At 46.6% G+C, this 20,767-nt stretch overlaps 1 protein-coding gene across 10 annotated transcripts in view; it reads right to left on the reverse strand.

Annotated features, from left to right (window-relative positions):
- LOC142575078 (uncharacterized) overlaps positions 1 to 20,767 on the reverse strand; it is a 270,565-nt gene that overhangs the window by 99,734 nt on the left and 150,064 nt on the right. For all 10 annotated transcript variants that reach the window (XM_075684049.1, XM_075684045.1, XM_075684048.1 and 7 more), the window contains 2 exons: positions 14,131 to 14,220; positions 13,827 to 13,964 (listed from right to left, as the gene is read on the reverse strand). In XM_075684049.1, the coding sequence (XP_075540164.1) occupies positions 13,827 to 13,964; positions 14,131 to 14,220 (228 nt within the window). The remainder of the gene's footprint in view (positions 1 to 13,826; positions 13,965 to 14,130; positions 14,221 to 20,767) is intronic.

A 20,767-nucleotide genomic window follows, 5' to 3' on the forward strand; every position in this document is an offset into this window, starting at 1 on the left:
TCCAACCAAGAGCGCGCCTAATAGGTTTCTTGGTACGCACTACACCAACTGCTGTGAGAGTAAAATAAAATGGCCCCAGCCTAATAAAGAGCGCGAAAAAAATTCTATTTTTACCCTCATCACTTGCAAAGAACATGCTAAGTGATTTATGTGGTGAGAAGCTTGTTTCTGTTTATGTATATTGATTAAGCAGGCTGTTCACAAGCTGTAGACGGAAGCAGCTGGAAAATGCTCCAGTTAGGGAAGTGCGGCTTCCCACAATGCCGCCTGGGGCACTCAGTCAGCTGGCTGTAACGAAGTGTACTTTACAGCAAAGCAAGAGGCGACGCGCTCCAGCGCTGTAGCAGACGACGCGAAGCACTTCCCCTAGGCCCGTGTGCGCCTGCGCCGCTTCACTTCGATGCGCCGCCGTGCCGGACGCACTGGCGCCTCGCGGAGTGCGGCCACGGTAAGCCGTGTTCACCCTAAGAGTGGACGAGGCTGTACATGCCATCGCTGCTGATTGCAGCGATGTACATTTTGAATACCTTATAATAAATTACACACTTTATGCAGAGCACTTAGATGCGTCAATTAATGATCAGAAGGACCCACTCTAATGACTCAGTATGTTTGTACAAAATTGTCAAAATCGTTTCAGGGTCCCAATAAGAATGCTCAAAGATTAACTGCACTGAAGCTGGCACCAGCAATTACAATTCGGCAGCCCTTCGGTCTAAAAACCAGATTTTGAGTGGCATTTTTGCTCCCGGTATGCTCCCGCACCTACGTGCAAACTTCCATTAGAAACGTCCATCTAAGAATGAAATGCGGCGGCGTATGTCTCTTTCGAAATGGCACCCGGTTCTGGTCACCTGTCATTTCGAAACTGCAAGCGCAACTGCCATTTCTTTCTTCGAGAGGTTGTGATATACAGTCGCCGACTGATTTCCCGGACTCCAAAAATTCGGACATGCTCGATTATTCAGTCTGCTTCGTGGCACCGCCATTCTTCCCATAGACCATAATGTATAACAACTGCTGAAAGTTCGGACACCTTGCAACCTCTCGTCTGATTTTTCGGACACTCCTTGAGCCAACTCAATTGAGAGCACCATGCACCGACTCTGACCGGTGCGTGGTTCGACTAGATGAGCACCATTTTTGTTTAGAACGGAGCCTCCTTGCTGCCCCACGAAGTGGCGCTACTGGAAATCCCCGCTCATCATCATCGTTTCTGCCTGATTCGATAGAGTTGCTACCGCAGTTCCGATCTCAGCTTAGTAAGCCATGTCAAGACAATCCAGCAGCTGATTTGTTTGTTTCTTCGTGCACGACGCTGAGAGTAGGCTACGTTTTTCGTTTGTGCTGCTGCTGTTGGCGAAGTGGTGTTTGCTTTGTGTGCTGTGCCGAGGTTGCGGTGATCCAGCGCTGCATATGGAAACATCGCGTCAAGTGTCTAATGGCGCCGACAGTGCCCGCGCAGACTGCACTGGAGCATGCCAGCAAGCGGGTGCCGAGAGGCCTAGGATTTGTCGCCTTCTGATGTGCTCCCTACTGACGCCGAAAATGTTCTGCGGAGACCTGCGCAGTGGTTGCATTGCGATTCCGGACGGTGACGGCGAGATCATTCATCAGGTTTCTGCTGCACCGCCGGACGATGACTCCGAGTCAGAAGATGACGCACCATGTGCTACACTGCCGTCGCATGCAGAGCTAGTACAAGCAGCGACTGTGCTTTCAGCCGCCTATAGTGACCGTACGACCCTCTCCAAGATTCAGGCTTATCTGAGTGCGCGTAAACAGAACAGCGTGCAACGGCGCATTCACGATTTCTTCAAGCCTACTGCCGAGCCCGAATAAGTGCATGGAAATAAAGGATTTCTTTTTTTTCTTAATCTGCTTTTTCGGACACCTCTTTATTCGGACATTTCCGCAGTCCCCGTGAGGTCCGAATAAACGGTCGGCGACTGTATATACAAGCAGGACACCATTGTATTTTGAACACGAGAGTGAATCGTTCTAGTTGGCTGGAAGCATAAACTTCAGAAACTACTGTGGCATGCCGTTATTTTGTGAAGGTCTTAAGACGTTATGAGGTCCGTTTGATTTGCCTGCACCGCTGTGAACCAGTTCATCGCAGTTCACGAGAAGTTTAGAAGTTGTGCAGCTCGATTTCTGCAGTGCAGGCATAGCGCAAAACTCTAAACGAATGTCAAGGTGCAGACACAGTACAGGCGTTAAGTTATGTCCGACAAACGTGCACGAAATGCGTATGCTTGAGAAGTCCTGAACTGCAGGTGTGGTCAGCTACTGGGGTGTAAATGCTCACAACACTTGCGTAGACACGTCAATTTAAAAAAATTATGGGGTTTCACATGCCAAAACCACTTCCTGATTATGAGGCACGCCGTAGTGAGGGACTCCGGAAATTTGGACCAACTATGGTTCTTTAACGCGCACCAAAATCTAAGTACACGGGTGTTCTTGCATTTCACCCCCATCAAAATGCGGCTGCCGTGGCTGGGATTCGATTGCACGTCCTCATGCTTAGCAGCCCAACACCATAGCCACTAAGCAACCACGGCAGGTGTAGACACATCAGATGTGCATAAGCAGGGTTTTAACGGCGCTCGTGCCTGTGTGCTGCGTTGTCTGCTACGCTGCTGCTTTGCACCTGAACGCCTGCACCAAGTTGGTACCGACAGTGGAGTGGGTGCAGCAAAATAATGAACTCGCCCTTCACCTTTCTTGCGCCTTTGGAACAAATGGCAAGGTGCAGCACCTCGCGAACTGGTTCAGGCGGTACAGGTGAATCGAATGTACCTATGGTCTCGGCATGATGACTGTGCGTCAGCCACACAACAGCCGTAAAATTATGTTATCTATGTCGCTTCAGGCGGAAAAAAATTCGGTGTTCGCAAGGTCAAACGCCACCGCATAAATCAAGTGCTGCTGAATCGTGATCTGATGAAAGTGTAGTAACTGCTGATTCTTTGCAACATTCCGTGGTGGCAGCACGTGGTGCAGCGTACCATATTTACAAGATTTTTTGTTGACCCCCCCCCCATATTGCGTGTGACAGAGTAAAAAAAAAGGAAGAGCATACCAGAGGGCGCACTCGATAGACTACTCATCTTCACTTGTGCCATCGTCCTCACTAGTGCTGCCATCGTCATCGCTGCTACGATCCCTCAGTGCATCGTCGTCCAGCGAAATTCCACATTTGGCAAATGACCGCACCACGACATCTCGTGGAACAGCAGCCCAGCAGAATGCACCCAACCACACGCAGCTGTCGTACGGAGGCTCGTGGTCTTCTGCCGCCAGCCACTCGTTGTACTGACAGCGGAGCAGGTCGTTAAAAGGCAAAGATCCGGGCTTGTTTCATGACCATGTCGCACTTCACTGGCAGGGACCGATCATGCATTTCAGCGTTGTATGCCGCAAGCTTGGCCTACAGCTCCGGAAAGCGTCCAGACTTCGGCTTGCGGGAAATCTTTCACTTGCCGTCACAGATGAAAATTTAACTTTGCTGCAGTCGCCACTCTCGCACAACCCGTTCAGAAACATCGAACTTGCAGCCCGCTGTGCAGTGATTTGTTTCTTTGGTGCAAAGGATGGCAGCCCTCTTGAACACTGCTGTGAATGAGCGCCTAATGTTTAGTGGGCCTGGAGCACTCATGACGAATGAAGAAGCATGGAAGTAGCACTAAGAGCTAACTAAGAGCTACAGGGAAAGAGAAACGTGAGCTTTGTCTGCTCTTCTTCTGAACTGTCGACACTCCCCACAAGTGCCGCCTTTCTGAGGGTGCCGCCGCGAATGGAACAGCGGCAGTTCCAACCAGTATCGACACCCCCCCCCATGAGCGTTGTGTGCACTGTAAAACTCTCCAAAATGTTGAAAAACCCTTCCGAAAAGCAAACAAACACGTGGGATAGTGACAAGCTATAAGTAGAGCTATAGAGCAAACATAACATTGTAACTACGTAGTAGCTCCCCTGATATCTCGTTGGTCTTACTTTTTTGGCAGTGCCATGTTTTGGTTTCGATTTTAAGTCGAACCCCCCCCCCCCCCCCCCTTCAAATTTTGACATGTAAAAAAATAGGTCGACTTGCAATCGTGTAAATACGGTACTCGCAGACTCAGGCCAACGATACTAGAATAGGTTCAGTTTTCAAACTCGGGTGACTGCGTGGACCCACCACCGATCCTCGCATCTCGTGGCGCTGCCATCGCACTTTGCTCGGGTTGCGCGCGGCAGCGACTGGCGCGTGGATATTGCGCGGAGCAGACGGCACTGGCGGTGAAGCGCTCTGCTCTCAGTGCTCTCAGCGGTTGTTGTTCACGTGGCTTGGTGGTATTTTTTGCTGCAGTGTCACTGCTTTCTGCGATTGTCGTAGCCTAGGCGCGTGGTGTTGACTGCGGTCAGCATGTGAACAATGCCGACGTGCTGTGTGCCTGGCTGCAAGAGCGGCTATGCGACGGATAACAACAAATCAGCCCGGCATTTCTTCTCCGCTCCCAGCAACGAGACGCTTCGTTCCGAATGGAATAGGGCCATTCCGAGAGCCGACAAAGAGCTCTCGGCAAAGTCTAAGGTTTGTGACATCCACTTTCACGACCAAGATATCCTGAAAAACTATGTGCATGTCATCAATGGAAACGTTGAATTGGCCCGTGGAAAATGGAGCCTCGCTGAAGGTGCCATCCCAAAGGTTTTTCTAAACCTACCTTCTTACCTCTCCAAGCCTCCCCAGAGGATGCGGAAAAAAAGAGAGAACATTCAGAAGACTACCTTACAGAGTACTATGTGTGGTATTGGAGAGCACAATGGGTCGAACAGTGAAGACGTTGAGCTCGATCCTGGCATTGGTTCTGCAGCTATCCAAGAGCTCTCATTGAGTATCGGAGAGCACAATGGGTCGAACAGTGAAGACGTTGAGCTCGATCCTGGCATCGGTTCTGCAGTTATTCAAGAGCTCTCATTGAGTGACATAGAGCGTGTTGAGCTGCTGCCTTCGTGGTGGAAAATAACGCTTGGAGACAGTAGTGGTGTCTTCATTACAGTTTTCACGGTCAGCTAGACTAGCAGGATTTCACAAATAGAAAAATGCATTTGCATAGGAGACGAGAAGCTGGCCACAGCAAGCGCACGCGGGCGCGCAGCAAAGGTGTACTCGCGTGTCAGCATCACCACTATTGACGACCTGCAAAACCTACTAAGCACCGTTGACAGACTTCATGTTTGTCAAGGACAAGATGTACATGGAAGCAGCTGCTGCACGTCTCGGAAATGCAAGGTCCTTTCGTTGCAGGCAACCTGCGCCTTCTGCCGCACTCGGAAGAAACACATGCAAGGAGACGCGTCTAGAAAGAACGAACGACAAGCGCGGATACAAAAAGACATGAAAAATCTCAAGAGGAAGGCAATGAGGGCAGCAGCTGCAAGAATTGCATTTTTGAACAATATCAAGAAGTTGAAAGAGCAGTTGTCAGCTAAGGATTCAGGGCAGTTGAAAGACGCACTTGGATCACTTCCACCAGTACGGCAACTGGCTTTCAAGATATCTCTGAAGCAAGTGCAAGCCAAAGGCCCACAAGGGATGCAGTACACAAGGATGTGGGTGATGAACTGCCTGCTACTTCGAATTGCAAGTCCGAAAGCATATGGCTTGCTGCGCAGCATGAAGCTTCTGCCACTTCCCACAAGCAGTCGACTCAATCAGATAGTTTCAGGCGTACCTTGCGAGTATGGCTACAATGCAGTTGCCCTTGAAACAATTCGCGGCTTCTTTAAGGACAAACCTACTGTGCAAAGGTGTGGAACACTTGTGCTAGATAAACTCAAACTAAAAGAGTCAGTTGACTTCAACAAGTCAACTTATAAGTTTGATGGATTTGTCGACTTTTCGACTACAGCAGGACAAAACAGAGCCATATCTGCTGACCATGCATTAGTTATTTGTTCATCCCTCTGTTTCACAAATGGGTGCAGCCAGTGGCAAGTTTTGCTACAAGAGGAGCGGCTCCTGGTTTTGTGCTTGCTAAGCTAGTTCTAGAATGTGTCTTGCAGCTTGAACGGCACAGTGCATCAATTATTGCAGTCATTAGTGATGGTGCAGGGAACAATAGATCAATGTGGACCCATGTTGGAGTTTCAGGCAAGCAGGCCAGTACAGTTAACAAAATTCCGCACCCTACCCTCGAAGATGGACGTTTTCTCCACTTTCTCTGTGATGTGCCACATATCATCGAGTGTGTGAGAAATCATCTCCTGTCGCATACATATGCAAAGGTCACAAAACTTGCCGAGAATTTGGAACTGCATAAATGTACTGTGCATTTTTCGTTTTTTGTTTAATCGTTTCTAGGCGGGCCCTGACTGCATCAATTACAAGCATTATCAGCAAGTTTATAAAACTGAGAAAAAGAGGCAGTTGAAAGTTGTCCCTAAGCTCACCGCCTCCCATGTCGATCCGGGAAAATTGGAAAAAATGAATGTGCGGCTCGCAACACAGGTGTGTTGCTTTTGCCTCTCAATATTTCTTTGCATGCCTTAATTCTTTAGTAGAGGAGAATCTTCCTTCATATTTACTCATCAAATGCCTTAAGACAATTTCTTGTGTTGAATTTTACTTCAGCTTTTCAGTAGGAGCGTTGCCATGGGACTGAAGTTCTACAGAGAACAACGCGAACCACGGTTTGAAGGGACAGAGGGCACAGAGAAGTTTATGCTACTGATGAACCAGTTGTTTGATGCTCTGAATACTGTGTCCCATTGAAGGCATTCAGAGGAACTCTTCGAAGATAAAAGTGAGTTGTTTTATGGTTATTGTACCTGAAATCTTTAAACTGTACAGGAAGGTTGAAAAGCTGACCTGTGGCATTCTTTTCTATCCTTTTCCATACGTTTCTCGTGTAAAATACAGAGATGCGATTTCACTCGAATACATTACCATCACTGTCAATAAGTTCCGCACAATTTTTACTTTCTTTGTAGGTCATTAGAGACTTCCTTGACCTTCTGAACACAACAGAGAGAAACAGCATTCAAGAAAACACAAAATTGTTCGCATCGCAGCAAACAACCGAGTCACTTCGTGTGACCCTTCTGTCTGTTTTGGACATCATTGCTCTGCTGCATCAGAAGGAAGTGTTATATGTACTCACAGCAAAGCTGAATCAGGACCCGCTGGAGGTGAGTGGCAGCAGTGTTTTTTTTTTTCATGTACAATCTCAGATTCTTGTGATCAAATCTTAAAACTATGTATTCTATTTGCAGCGTTTCTTTGGAGTCGTGAGGAGCTTTGGCGGCAATGAAGATCACCCCACAATTACGCATTTTAGTCAAATATTTAGGCTTCCGAGTCTCTACACGCCGCTAAAGATGGCAACAAAGGGTAACTGCTCCGGCGATGCCGACCCTGCGCTTGTTTCTGTTGAGGAGAGCCTTAACACAGGCAAGTTGGCAGCTCTTGTTCAGAAGCAGGCTCGGCAAGAAAGGCTGGGTGAGATTCTTCAAACAATTCAACTGCAGGAACATGCACCTGATGATGACTTCCAGCACAACTACAATTGACCCGTCACAAGAGACGCAGTCCTGTATTACCTTGCAGGGTATGTCGTGAAAAAAGCAAGGAAATTCACCAGCTGTACTGACTGTATCAATACTCTCGTGGGTACCTGCCACGTTCCACAAGCAGCGATCCTGACTGAAATGCGGTCGTATGTACCTGGTGCCCTGCAGCATCCGTCAAGTGCCCTGAACAGGGCCCTGCTTCCAGGCATTGAGTGGGTCATTGAAGAAAAGACTTGATCTAATGAGGTGTTTGGGGACCTATTTTGGAACATTGTAGAAGAGCTTGGCCAAGGCACTCTTGTACGAGTTGGTTGCTGTGTGCATTTTGAAGATTTCACTGCCCGTAATATTAAATTTTATTTAGTGACACCAATGCATTTTTATGCATGATTCCTTCAGAGAGAACATGCTTTGAATGTGCAAGTGAGGTCTGCTCGCAAGAGAGCCAAGCTCATGTAGGCATAAATATTGCACCTCTGTATTTGGTGCTCCGATGAAATCAAATAGTGCTAGCTGCATCTTTTTTTCATCCGAAATAAAGTGCTGAAAGTGTAAACATATCTGCAGAGATGGTGCCGTGGATTCATTCCTACTATTTCAAAAGAAGTTCACCGACTGGCATGCTGACGGCTATTTCACGAATTCGTCCGTGATTAAGGATAGGCTTGAAAGGAATGACTTGTATTTTTCTGCAGACTACAATTAACTGCGGAGGACGAACGTGCTGGCATTTTCAAGCCCATTACTACTAAGAAAGCGTGACATATACTCAAACCGAGACTAATATAAACAAACGAAATCTGAAAAGCGACTTTGGCGTCTCAATGGCCAATGACAGATTGTTACAGGAACCTTGACCATGCTGCTTTGCGAAACGCACGATGACCAGCAAGAGCTGATTAGCAGGGCACAGCAGACGGCCAAGGCTGCTGGGGCTTTGAAGGAGACTCTAACCGCGGACTCTGGGGGAGCGCAGCAGCGTTTTCAGAGCTCGGCAAGGATGTTCATTCAATCTGCTAAACACAAGGCTATACAAGCATTTAAAAAGGGCATCGGTAGTCCCGTTAGTAAGTTGCTGAGTCGAATGAACCGAGCGCCTCCAACGCAGAGCTGCACCCGCGTAGAGCAACTTGCGGCACTCTCGCCATCTGCCGGCCAGCCAAGGATTGGAGGCGCCCGCAATACATGGCGCCTACGAAGAGTTTGACAACTGAACCTATTCTAGTAACGTTGACTTCGGCCGCATCAAAAGGAACACTCGAGCAGCCATTGTTCCACCCGTGGAAAAGTGGCTGTTCCAAATCGTAGAAACAGGCGCGTGGTGCTGCACGGACAATTGCAAAAAAAATCGAGGGTGACACTGTCGTGGCACTCAATGCCGCACCGGCCCACAACCCAATGCACCATGCTGTTTATGTTGCGTGCCGCCACTGGTGGCGTGCCTTGAAAGTGCGTGACTACGTGTGACCTTCTGTGCAGCTTCTGAAATTCACGTGCGGCAATCGCTCACTCATCTTGAAGGCCGTATCATCGTCACGGTTGGACCGGGGCGGGGCCATGCGCTGCCGTGAGCCCGCTTTAGTCACGGTTCCGTGATTTGGTACTTCACATGTGCCCTCTTTCTACCATGACTGCGTTCAAAGTGTTCATTGTAACAGAACGATGATTTAAGAAACGTTCGTTATAGCTGCAAGCAGTTTCAATAGACAGGGTCAGAAAATCATAAATGCCCTGGAAATGTGGTCGTTATAACCGATAGGTTATATCTAGGGTCGTTATAAGTGGGTTCGACTGTATCACATTACATCCCACTCAAATGCCTAGCAACACAGATGCAGCTTGTATTCAAATGAAGACCTCTGGAATCCTATGAGTGGGATTGGTCTGGTGAACATTGCAGTGGATCTGCCGAGTCTGCAACCATTTCTTTATTCTGTTTTTTCCAGTACATTGCATCAATGTATTGCAGTGCAGCGCGCTCAGTCATCCATTCTTCCGATATAACATTAATCACATTGTAAGCATAACTTCCACTGACAATATAGAACCGTTAGGTGATGACTGTGCGTTGCAGCCAAGTTCAATGTAATGACGAGTACCAACTCATCACTCGTCGAATTGTCGCTGGTGCCAGTTATCCATATCTTTTGTTCTGCGTAAGTGTGAACTTGCAGCTTAGGACCATCACTTTTACTGAGCGTTACTAGTATCTCCAAGTTTATATAACCAGAAATGCATTACAGTTGAACCTCGCAATAACGAAATCAACGGGGAACACAAAAAAATTCGCTTTCGTGAGGATTTCATTGTTGCAAAATGGGACAGCACAGATAGGCAATATGTCGCAGAACGAAACTTTACTGTCGAAATACAGTAAGCCTATAGCAGGGAAGAATTTTGGGCGTGTTGGTGGGATACATTCAGACAGGGATACATAGCGCAAAAAATGACACAGGGACAAGCAGAACACAGGACGAGCGCTCGTCCTGTGTTCTGCTTGTCCCTGTGTCCTTTTTTGTGTTATGTATCCCAGTCTGACAGTAAGCCTACGTTGGCAAGCTTTGCTCGCGAGAATATAGAACCGCATCGCCGACAGTACAAATTGAGCTGCAAGCGTCAATCAGCAGTGGAAGCACTACCGTGGAGCAGTATTCTCGGTCAATTGCATTCGGAGATACAATCATTTTTGCTAGATTTTTCATAACTCGGCACTGCATGCAGAGCAACAGCGCTCCACGTATGCAGCATTTTTTTGGCGCAGACGCGTCCAGTGCACGAGCATGAAAATGATCGTACCTCGTATACCCAAAGGCAACCGATTGAGTTTGTGACGCTGGATCCGCACATGATGCCTGGCACCAAAACTAGCATACTTGAAGCAAGGGATTCCCAGATGATCGCTCAATCACGGCCCGATGCGTGGCACACTATGCTGCACCCACCATCTCAAGTGTCATAAACAATTCCACGTCGGTGGGAGGTAAATTTCCTTGTTTTTGCTGCATTTTTCTCACTGAGGCATACATTACGTGCTGCACTATACTCGTGGACAACTTTTTTTGGCTATGAAGCGAAAGCTACGGGGGGAGGAGCTTTTGCAAATAACTGTATTCGTACGCAATGTAGTCCGTGTGTGCTCGGCACTCGGAACCTCTCTAGTCAAGGCAGATACAATAACTCAGCGTGAATCAATGTTCATTCACATACGACATGTACCAAGTTCTGAACAGCCAGCATCGCAGCCTGCGTTGGAACTCCGAAGCAGCCGTACGGCGACGCGCCACCAACGCTGCCGTCAGTAGAGCTGGCGCAGCAGTCGGCTCGCTCGCTCATTTGTACATGCCGATGGTTGCGATTTTCAGAGGGGCTCACTTGGTTTCCGCGCAGACGCTGGAGAAACTTTTTTTGTGTGCATCAACGTCTTTTGTTGCTAAAGTTAGTCAAGAGCCTCTGAGGGGAGTTGATTGGCGGGACAGAAAGCGACAAACACTCACCAGAAGACATGGGCGTCATTTTGCATTTGATGAATGTGCAAAACGTGCGACGGTCTCGGGTGTGTGAAAACTAGAAAGAGCGAACTAAAAGTACAATAATATATCAATATTTGACTGGTGAATGTTATGTATTGTTTCAAATTAGGTGCTGTAAAAAAAAAGTATTGTTTCCTATTTCCCTCAGAAGAAAACGTGAGCAAAACTGCAGACTACTTCCAGCAGCGGTGAAAGAGGCGTGCTTAGTTTCCGTAGCCTACGCTTCATAGCCAAGAAAAGTTGTTCGCGAGTATAGGTGTGCAAAAACAGTCGTCAAATGTCGGTATACCAACACACGTGCCGCTTCAAACGGGCAGTCAACAACCAAGACTGCAGCCATGACGCGTTTCCGGCACATGGGATCGCTTCCGGCTCTTGGTTGTTTTTGTAAAAAAAAATATAGTGGCGCCTATGCAAGTGTAATGTGGTAATATTTTAAACACTTATAGTGCAAAGCAATCGCATCCAAGCACAATTGGGAGCCTGCTAGCCTTGCGCGAGTAGGTAATATGTAGGTTACGTTCCGGAAAATTTTGTTGATGCGGGATTATAGTACAGCGACATTTCGTTGTCTAGAGGTACAGAAGGTTTGCTCGGGATACGAAAATATTTCGTTGCCGCAAGAATTTCACTGTCACGCAATTTAATTATTGTGGGTTTTGACTGTATAGACTACACATTAGTAAAGTACTGGATTATAGCACATTGCAAGCTCTGCCCTTGCTCAGGCCTCAACCCCACCGACCATACAAAAGCTTATCTGCTCTCTTTATACAGACTCGTATTGGATTGCAAGCTGTCATAAATCATGCACAATATCAGCCATTGCTGGCATGTTAAACTATGCTTCAATACCTTCTGCAACGATAACGTGGTTTCGGAAGACTACAAAAGTTCATTATTCAGAATTGGTCCCCTCTAACCCTTCCTGTCACTTCACAGCTGCGACACCCAGAGAACTCGCACTATTCCCACAGGACATTCGGGCTGCACAGAAGCATAGGCCCGCAGATGGCAGCACACACCTACCCGCAATTGCGCGATTTGCAAACAACAAAGAGGCATTGCGGAAGTGTAGTATGCATAACCAAGCTGTGTAACTCAAGTTTACCCAGAATTAACTTTGCCACGTGAACATTATGCTAACCATCAAGGTCCAATATAGTGCAACCTTCATGCTAAGATCCTTGGCATTAAACTCATAATGGCACTTGAATCTAATGCAGGGAACAAAACAACACTCAGCTGGCCACATGGCCATTTCCCACATGCAGACACTACACTGAACCGCCATTGAGCACACAAGACTCGTTAGATACAACAGTACTCACCGCAGCAAAGACTGAGTGTGAAATGCCTATCTGGAAGCGTGTTGGTATCAACTTAAAATATAAATGACATCCAGCAAAACCAGCATCAACAACACTTCAGCAGTGAAAACCCCTCAAAACAACTGATTAGCAGGCAACAGCTTAGCAGGCACTACTAGGGTGCTTGACAGTAGCAAAAGACAAGGCATCAGGGCCCACAAGCATCCCAGTGCCTTTTTGGGATTACACAGGCATATTCTTGGTGCTGTAGAAGCTGTATGGTAGTAAAGCAGCATGCAGGCATGTTCTCCCTTCCCAATTTGTGAGAAATGAAGGCAGGCCTTGATGCATGGTAAAAGCAATACGAAAGAGCTGGCCATAAGCCCCCACTGCTTTGCTCAGACAGCTGATGATTTGTTTTGCTTTGCAGCAATAAACTTTTCCTTCCCAGCTAATGACCACTGTGCCATACAAGACCGACGACATGACCTTCATTTGACTACACTCAGAAATAAGCAGCAACCTCACTACATTTATGCAATGCTGTGACGCCACATTCTTCTTCAGCCGAATAAGAAGTTGCCAGCTATGGCTAATAGTGTATTCCACTAGTCAATCTGGAGCAGCAGCTGAAATCCTGGAGTGAGTGCTCGGATTTCACCAATCTGCCAGAGGAGAGCTACGTGGTGGATCATATCTAAAGTTTGTGCGCATGTCACACAAACCGACTTCCTTTCTGTACATTTCCATGGCAGCCCACAGCACAAGCATACGCCCACAGTGGGCACATGCTTCCCATTCTATTTCCACCCTAATCTGCATCTAGGCAGCCGAAGCAAGCGAAAACGATCCGGTGCAGAGTGAGTTGATCTGAAACAACCAGTGCAAAGTGCAAATTTGGTCCACACTGACCTGTGAAATCCTGCTCCAGATGCAACCAGTGAAAAACATTATTCGAAGTAGAGCCTTTTTTTCAACGAAAGGAAAACCTTTGAATTGCAACAAAGAACAGTCTCAGACTACTTGTGAATGCCAAGCAGCGAATTCGTGGTGACGCGAGTGAAAGGCAATTCCTGGCTTTGGGAAAACACAAGAATATAGTGCGCCTTCTGCAATAAAAACACAATCTGGTTTCACAAACCAAGCTTCATTACTTCCAGCTGTAGCCATTATCAAAATGGGCAGAGTAGAAAGACAAGTTACATGCGTAAATGTACCTACACTCCAGTGCCAAATTGGTGCAGCAATAGGGCAGCGCACATTTATTTATAAGCAGTCTGCCAGCTCAACACACATCACTGTATATAAAATTTCCTAGTGCAGCCTTGTCATTTGCGTTTCAAGGATGGCAAACAGAAACCCAACAATGAATGCATGCCAGCAACTAGAGAATGCGAAAGAAAAAAAAAGTTTGCCACCTCACCTGCTTTCCTCAGACGATGACAACTCGCTCTCATCCTCAGAGGAGGACTCGGACGACTCGTCGCTGCTCTGGTCAGCCGAGCTGCTCGACTCAGACGGTGATCGCCGCTGACGCTTGCGTCGGCTCTCCACCACAGGACTGCGCAAATCATGGCCACTGTGCAAGGCATACACTACTGGACAGTCTGTGCCCAAGTGGCAATCACGGCTGGCAGCGCTCTGATAAAAGAGCCAGCAGCATCCCTCCCAATATAAATGTGCAATGGCAGTGCACTTCGAAGTTTAGCACCGTTCACCTCACAAACCTTTTGCGGGACTTGCGTTTGGACTTTGATGCTTGCTTCTTCTTAGGCTTGCTCTTTCGGTGGTGCTTCACCACCACAGGGGATTCTGACCTGCACCACCAGACACACAAGGCCGCAACAAGTGCATACTGAGCCACACTAGGAAGTCTCTGAACCAGACAAGGGCGACAGCCACACAAACAGCAAAACAAACTATTATGCAAAAAAAGGTGAGGCGTGCAGACAGGACACAAGAGAAGTGGACAACACGAACGCCAGCATTTGTGTTGTCCACTTCTCTTGTGTCCTGTCTGCCTGCCTCACCTTTTTTGCATAATGAATCCTTACCAACTAGCTTAGCTTTCTGTCATTCTAAAAAACAAACTACAACTTTTGAGATATCACGACAGCTGAGGGGAACCCACATTCTTTCTGATAAATGCATTTCAAGACATGTTTCTGCCGTGTTCAATGTACCGTGTGTAGAGTGTGCACTAAAACGGGCCCCGACAAGCACTTCAGGCTTCACCAAACATGCCTGTGCCTATCCACTGTCGTGGAGAATGCCCAATGGTTTTGTTATGTAGCTGAGGTATGTAGGACAGACAAACAGTTGCATAGAGGTCAATTGAGAACACCGTATTTACTCGAATCTAACGTGCACTTTTTTTCCGATAGAGTGGGCCCAAAAATTGAGTACGACCCTAAATCTGCGTTACCATATCACCATCGGCATTTCAGCTAGGCCACTGAGTATGCTCTTCGAGCCTAGCTGTCGTAGCTCCCTCCATGCGCTGCAGTACGTGTTCTTAGGTTAGTCCACCGTCCGTCTTCCCGTTTTCTGCATTTGCTCTATCAGCATGGAAGTGCCGACTACGAAGACATGCTGAGCTCATCACGATGTTGCAATCAAAAGGAAAGTGATCACGTTTGCAGAGACTGACAGAAATCGGGCCGCATCATGGGCCTTCGGAGTTCTTGAAATTTGTGTGCAGAACTGGCGCAAACAGGAGAGCTGCTCTACTCCGGCAGCTGCTGCATAAGGCGGGGCTGCGCGGCCCCTATCTTAAAGTGATCTGCAGTGGATACCGAGGGTGTGTTCCAATTCTGGCCAGCATTGGAGACAGTCTACATAGACAGCTAAGGAGACAGCAGAGACAGCTGCAAGGCCATGTAAAGGAACGCATTTCTAGCCATGTGCAATACGTACAAAAGACGCTTCTGCGATGTGACGCCACCATGCAGCGACAAGAAAAAGTAGAGAAAAAGCACAGATTATTTCTGTATTTTAAGTCTTCGCGCTTGCAAACCTATGAAATACATGAAGTAGCTTACATTAAGGCCGTAGAATAGTGTGTCTATGTTTTCTTGTGTGCAAACAACCTTCCCGTCGGCTTTCCAAGTGTCCTGCTCAGTCGCCATCTTGTTTGGACAGGAAAGTAGCCTGCATCATTTTTGACTTCGATTTTATCTTCACAAAGCTGTCTTACTTTGACATCTTTGTGAGAATTGGAAGGAGGCTTCAGATGGCCACTGTCTACTTAGCTGTCTACTTTGCCACCTACAGCGAGTATTGGAACTACGGTGTACAAGAATAAGGTTAAGTGGGACGAGCAGCTCAGACAGCACATGCTTTGCAGTGAGGTGCGCAACGATGATAAGTACTGTAGCGGCGCTGCGATTAAAGTGGATTGGGCCGCATCAAGGTCACACCGTGGGGAACGACTGGCGATACTTCTCATAAGGGTCATTCATAGTACTTTGCATGCTCGTATACGCATTCAGACTGCAATTACGAATGGTGTTCGTAATTGCATATGTGGGATGTCATGTCTGCCGAAGGACGAATCCCAACATAAAAACGTAACGATTCTTTATTCGACTAACGATGGCAGCCGACGGGCATACCAACGCTACTTTCGTCCCAGCAGCGGAAGGTAGAAAGCGGTCTTTCTCAGCCAGGCAGCCTGTTTTTATAGCCACCGTCGGTGACGCATACCTCGGGTGACGTGGCGGTGGCGCTATGTTTTATCGACCAAGCAGTCCAGCGTGCAGCTGTGTTATGCTGGGCCAGATGATAACAAGACGGAGGGCGCGCAGAAATATGCGCGGAGTGTGTCGCCACACATATAACATGTATTTATGCCTTAGGAACCGATGTCTTTCTCTCTCTTCTTTTTTCATTTTCTTTTTTAACATGCCACTCAGTGATTGCACGTGCATTGCGGCCGAAGTGTCCGGTTTCATTCTACTATGTTACTGTACGGTTCCCTTTAGAGAACAAATATTTTTGTTGTTCTTCAAACAGCATTTATCTCTCGTGTATTTTTGTGCATATAGTTTCCCATCAGTAGGTCTTGCTAAATGCAGACGGAAAAACATATGTAACCTTCCTTCTTGCTGCTTCAAACAAAGCGTATCTGCCCCATCTGTTACCCTGTACTCAGATTTACAGGAAGTATTGTTAAAGAGGAAAGGGGAAAAAAACTGCAGCGCAACATTCCATTCACATTTCCATCTTCCTCGCGTAACAGAATGTGGAGTAATAGTTATGGGTTCTATTATTGCGGTTTGACCTCGGACGACGAAAACAGCTTTAGGTAGCCATTATAATACATGCTAATCTTTGGCCCGTAAGCCATGTGAAATGTTTTGTTCAGTCCATGCATAACAACAACAACAACAACAACAACAACAACAACAACAACAACAAAAAGCGGTGTGGTAGGTTAGTTAGTAGCTACATAGTGGATAAGGCGTTGCGCTGCTAAACTCAAGCTCATGGGTTCAAACCAGCTCGTGGAATTCGATGGGAGTGAAATCGAAAACACTTGTGTACTTCTGTTTATGTGCATGTTAAAGAACCCCAGGAGAACTAAGAATAGGATGCCTCATAATCACATTGCCAGATGTAAAACACCAGAATTTGCTTAAGAAAAACAAAGGAAGGAAGCTGCATCCTTCGGCTTTCTTCTAGGGGTGTAAACAAAGAAAATTATTCTTGAGTCTGATTTCCAAGAAAAACATGTCACGCTTATCTTATATTTCATACCTAAATGTAATGCCGTTACGAACTGCATGTCCACTCAACCAAGCAGCTTATATATTATAAACAGCTGCTTTCAGTTACGGTGCACTATCAGAAGGACAACAATGAAGCAATTAAAGGAATGGCATGCCTCACATACACATAAGAGATTTTTGTAGATCTGCTGTGTTTGTTGAAAGTAAGTGTGGTACCACAGTGGGCACCCAGTTTTAATGGGTTGCAGACATGTTGAGACTGTCAAAAATGCTTTCCTTGCCTGAATCAAGTTAGCAGATTTACAGGCTGTCCCAAAATGGGGCATTTACCGTATTTACTTGCATAATGATCGCACTTGCATAATGATCACACCCCTAAATTTTGTCGTCAAAATTAGATTTTTTTCCTTTCCCATGTAATGACCACACCCCGAACTTGCCACAGTGCTAAGTCATGTGCCAAGCCTAGCTAATGAGATCGCGCTTACCATCTGTCGAATGCTGTCGTATGCTACGCAAACGACTCTTATGCAGGTGCCCCATTTCATTCCTTTCGTCACTTTCTGCACTTCCATGAAAAAAAAGAAGCTACAACCAAACTTGCCTTGGCTTTATTATTTGTAGGCTTTATAACGGTTGTCGTCAACAACAACAAAAAAGGCACTTTTTGATTCTTTTCGTCTGCACTCGTGGGCACGCAACAAATCGCGAGCGGCAACGATAACAGCCACATTTACACTGATACGTTAGAAGTGTACCCTATTCATACACCGATGCCTGTAACACAGCTAAGATATTCGTCCACCCATAGCGGAAGCGTGCCGTATTAAGATAGTAGTGAAGACAAATGCCACAGTTTCTGCAGTGTGCCCGCCATGGGTTTCTATTTCACTGGTGGCTAAGTGCGCCTATCTCCGTTTCTGTCCCCTCAAAGTGGTCATGGCTACGTTATTGCTGCAAACTTGCCCATAGTAACGATATTATTCATTACTGATATGGAAGAAACTGTTTCAATGTGTGTAATATACTCACAAGACAAAAAATCGCATTCGGCTAGCTCCGCCAGCCGCCATTTTTGTTTTGGTATCCCGCACTGTTACAGCCGCAGCCGCCCATTTGTTGACCTGTCATCCCGCAGCAAATGTGGGATGAAAAAAAAATGTTTTCTTTCCGCGGAAAATTTAACCCGCATAATGATTGCAACCCTAAATTTGCGTCAATTTTTCCGGCAGAAAAGTGTGATCATTATGCGAGTAAATACGGTATATTGAATGGCAGCTAGGAACCGTTTCATCAGAACCGATTAGCACCAGTGTGTTGATTCTCTCAGAAACTGGTGCGCCTCTGCGTAACAGCCACGGCTCTCCAGCATGACAATCATTTGAAATAAGATTCCTCGCTTGCATCAGCCCCTCACCTTCGAGACTTCAAAAGTGCTGATACGCATTACGTTCCAACGGAAACTGCTATTCGATAATTTTTGATACAGTAGAACCTTGTTCATATGTTTTGTTAAAAAAAAAGAAAATGCAAGACAAACGTGCTATTCAAGGAAACACACGATCCAAACTAACTAAAAGAATTGACGGACTCAACTATTGTTGACATCTAAGTAATGCGAAGCGTCGCGCGGATCGTTGCAGCATGAGAGACGCTGAGCATGCGTCGAGCTGGTCGTGCTCCGGGGGGCCAGAGACGCGTTTCATTGTTTTCCAAATGCATGGTGTTTTAGGAGGGTGACGGGAAACCGAAACGAAGTCAAGCTGGTGGGCGATGCGAGATGGCTCCGAAGCAAAACGTGATGCCCACATCGCGCCGCCTGCAGCAGGAAACAGCGGCACGTTTGGGTTATCACATACTAAAGGCTTGCAGTACGCTACCAATGGCACTACGCACCATGCGCTGTGAAACAGATAGACAAAGGTGCTTATCGCAATAGCATTGGAAGTGTTAGCTGTGAATGCCGCATGTGTTGACCCCGGAGAAGATTTGCTTGTATCAAAATGAGGAACTGAGTGCGCGCCTCGCGCCTTTTCTTGTTCACATGGAATCTAGTGGCCAGAAAATGTATCCTGCGATGGCAGTTTGGCAACGCACCAAACGTTGGTGCCGAGAAATCGTGTTTTCCAGGAATGTACGAACCGGTCAACTTGTTTGTGTTCTCGATTGCGAACGTTGGCACTGGGAAAATGTACGTAACGGGAACGTATCAACGAGGTTCTACTGAACTTAATTTTAATGTTGAATACGATCTGAATAGCAAATACCCTTCAATTAGACTATATGTTTCTACTTCATTTCGCCTGCTGGCACCATGAAGGAGATCGCCAGACAAGCCGCGAGATTACATTGGTAAAAGCTTCCCAGTCTCCCCGATTAGTCTGAGTATACATAAGCAATATCTATTCCCTAACACTGTTGTTCATATTAACGTGAAACAATGACATGAACAATTAACAATTATTAACAATTAAAAAATTAACATGAAACAATGAGGTGCGCAGTACTGTAGAGGACTTTTATTTCTTTAGGTAACGGCAAACGGGTGCGCGTTATGATCGAGGGCGCGTTAGAATCGGGTAAATATGGTAAATGTTTGGTTGACCAGTAAGACGTCACCTAACTTTTCACTAAGCTGTCATGATTGCAAGTGTGCTCCAAAATTTGCAGACTTACAATCGACGGCACGTTAGAATCGGGTAAACACGGTAAATGTTTGTTGACAAGTGGGACACTGTCTGACTTTTCACTAATCTGTCATGATTGCAAGGGTGCTCCAAAATTTGCAGACAGTATACTTCTGTGCAGACATAAAATGAAAAAGTTGTGGTTGAGGTTTGGCATATCATTAATAGTGGCAGCATGCATGAGGAAGCCCTCTTGCACAAAGAATTGCCGTGCCTCAACAGTTATGTTCTGCAAGTTCCCATACGTGTCTATGCTTGACGGGTTGAATGCGCTGCTTTCCCTTGAGCATGCACATTTACATTTTGTGTCTTCATTCTTTTACACCACTGTGCAACCATTCAGTTGATAGCCAAAATTCTTGCTGTCCCAGACGTTTGCCTTGTGTCCACGTTTGCGCACCTGCCTTATACACCTGCCAACTAGCTAAACTTTCAGCTGTTCTAAGTACATGTAGACATCGACTAACGACATAGACTGGACCACACTGCTTGGCCACACAGACCAGAGCATGCCTGCCTGACATCTTCGTTGGAAGATAGAACATCCTTGACTGGGTAACCTTGTTTACCACAGGCTAAGAGTCAAACATACACAACATACAGTAAAAGCTAAATAATTCAGCCTTTGTTAATCCAGAAAACCAGACAATTCTGACCAGCGACCTGGCCTTGGCATGCATTATACTTCAACCTAATAAAATCTCGCAGTTTCGCCTGAAAAACAAAGCATTGATTACGATGGCAAATTATTAGAAAGCCATACGAAGCAAGGATAGTTGTGTTATGGGTCATATAAACATGTAAACATTCGCTTACTAATTAAATCAACAAGCATGGTGTCACACGCGCACAGGCAAACACGAACACATGTCACTTGAACTCATGTCACCGCTTTTTGGCCTTTCAGACTTGTACATGCCGGCACGCGCAAATCTCGGAGGCCATGG

Source organism: Dermacentor variabilis, chromosome 3, assembly GCF_050947875.1.
Source record: "Dermacentor variabilis isolate Ectoservices chromosome 3, ASM5094787v1, whole genome shotgun sequence".
In the NCBI taxonomy this organism is placed as follows: Eukaryota; Metazoa; Arthropoda; class Arachnida; order Ixodida; family Ixodidae; genus Dermacentor; species Dermacentor variabilis.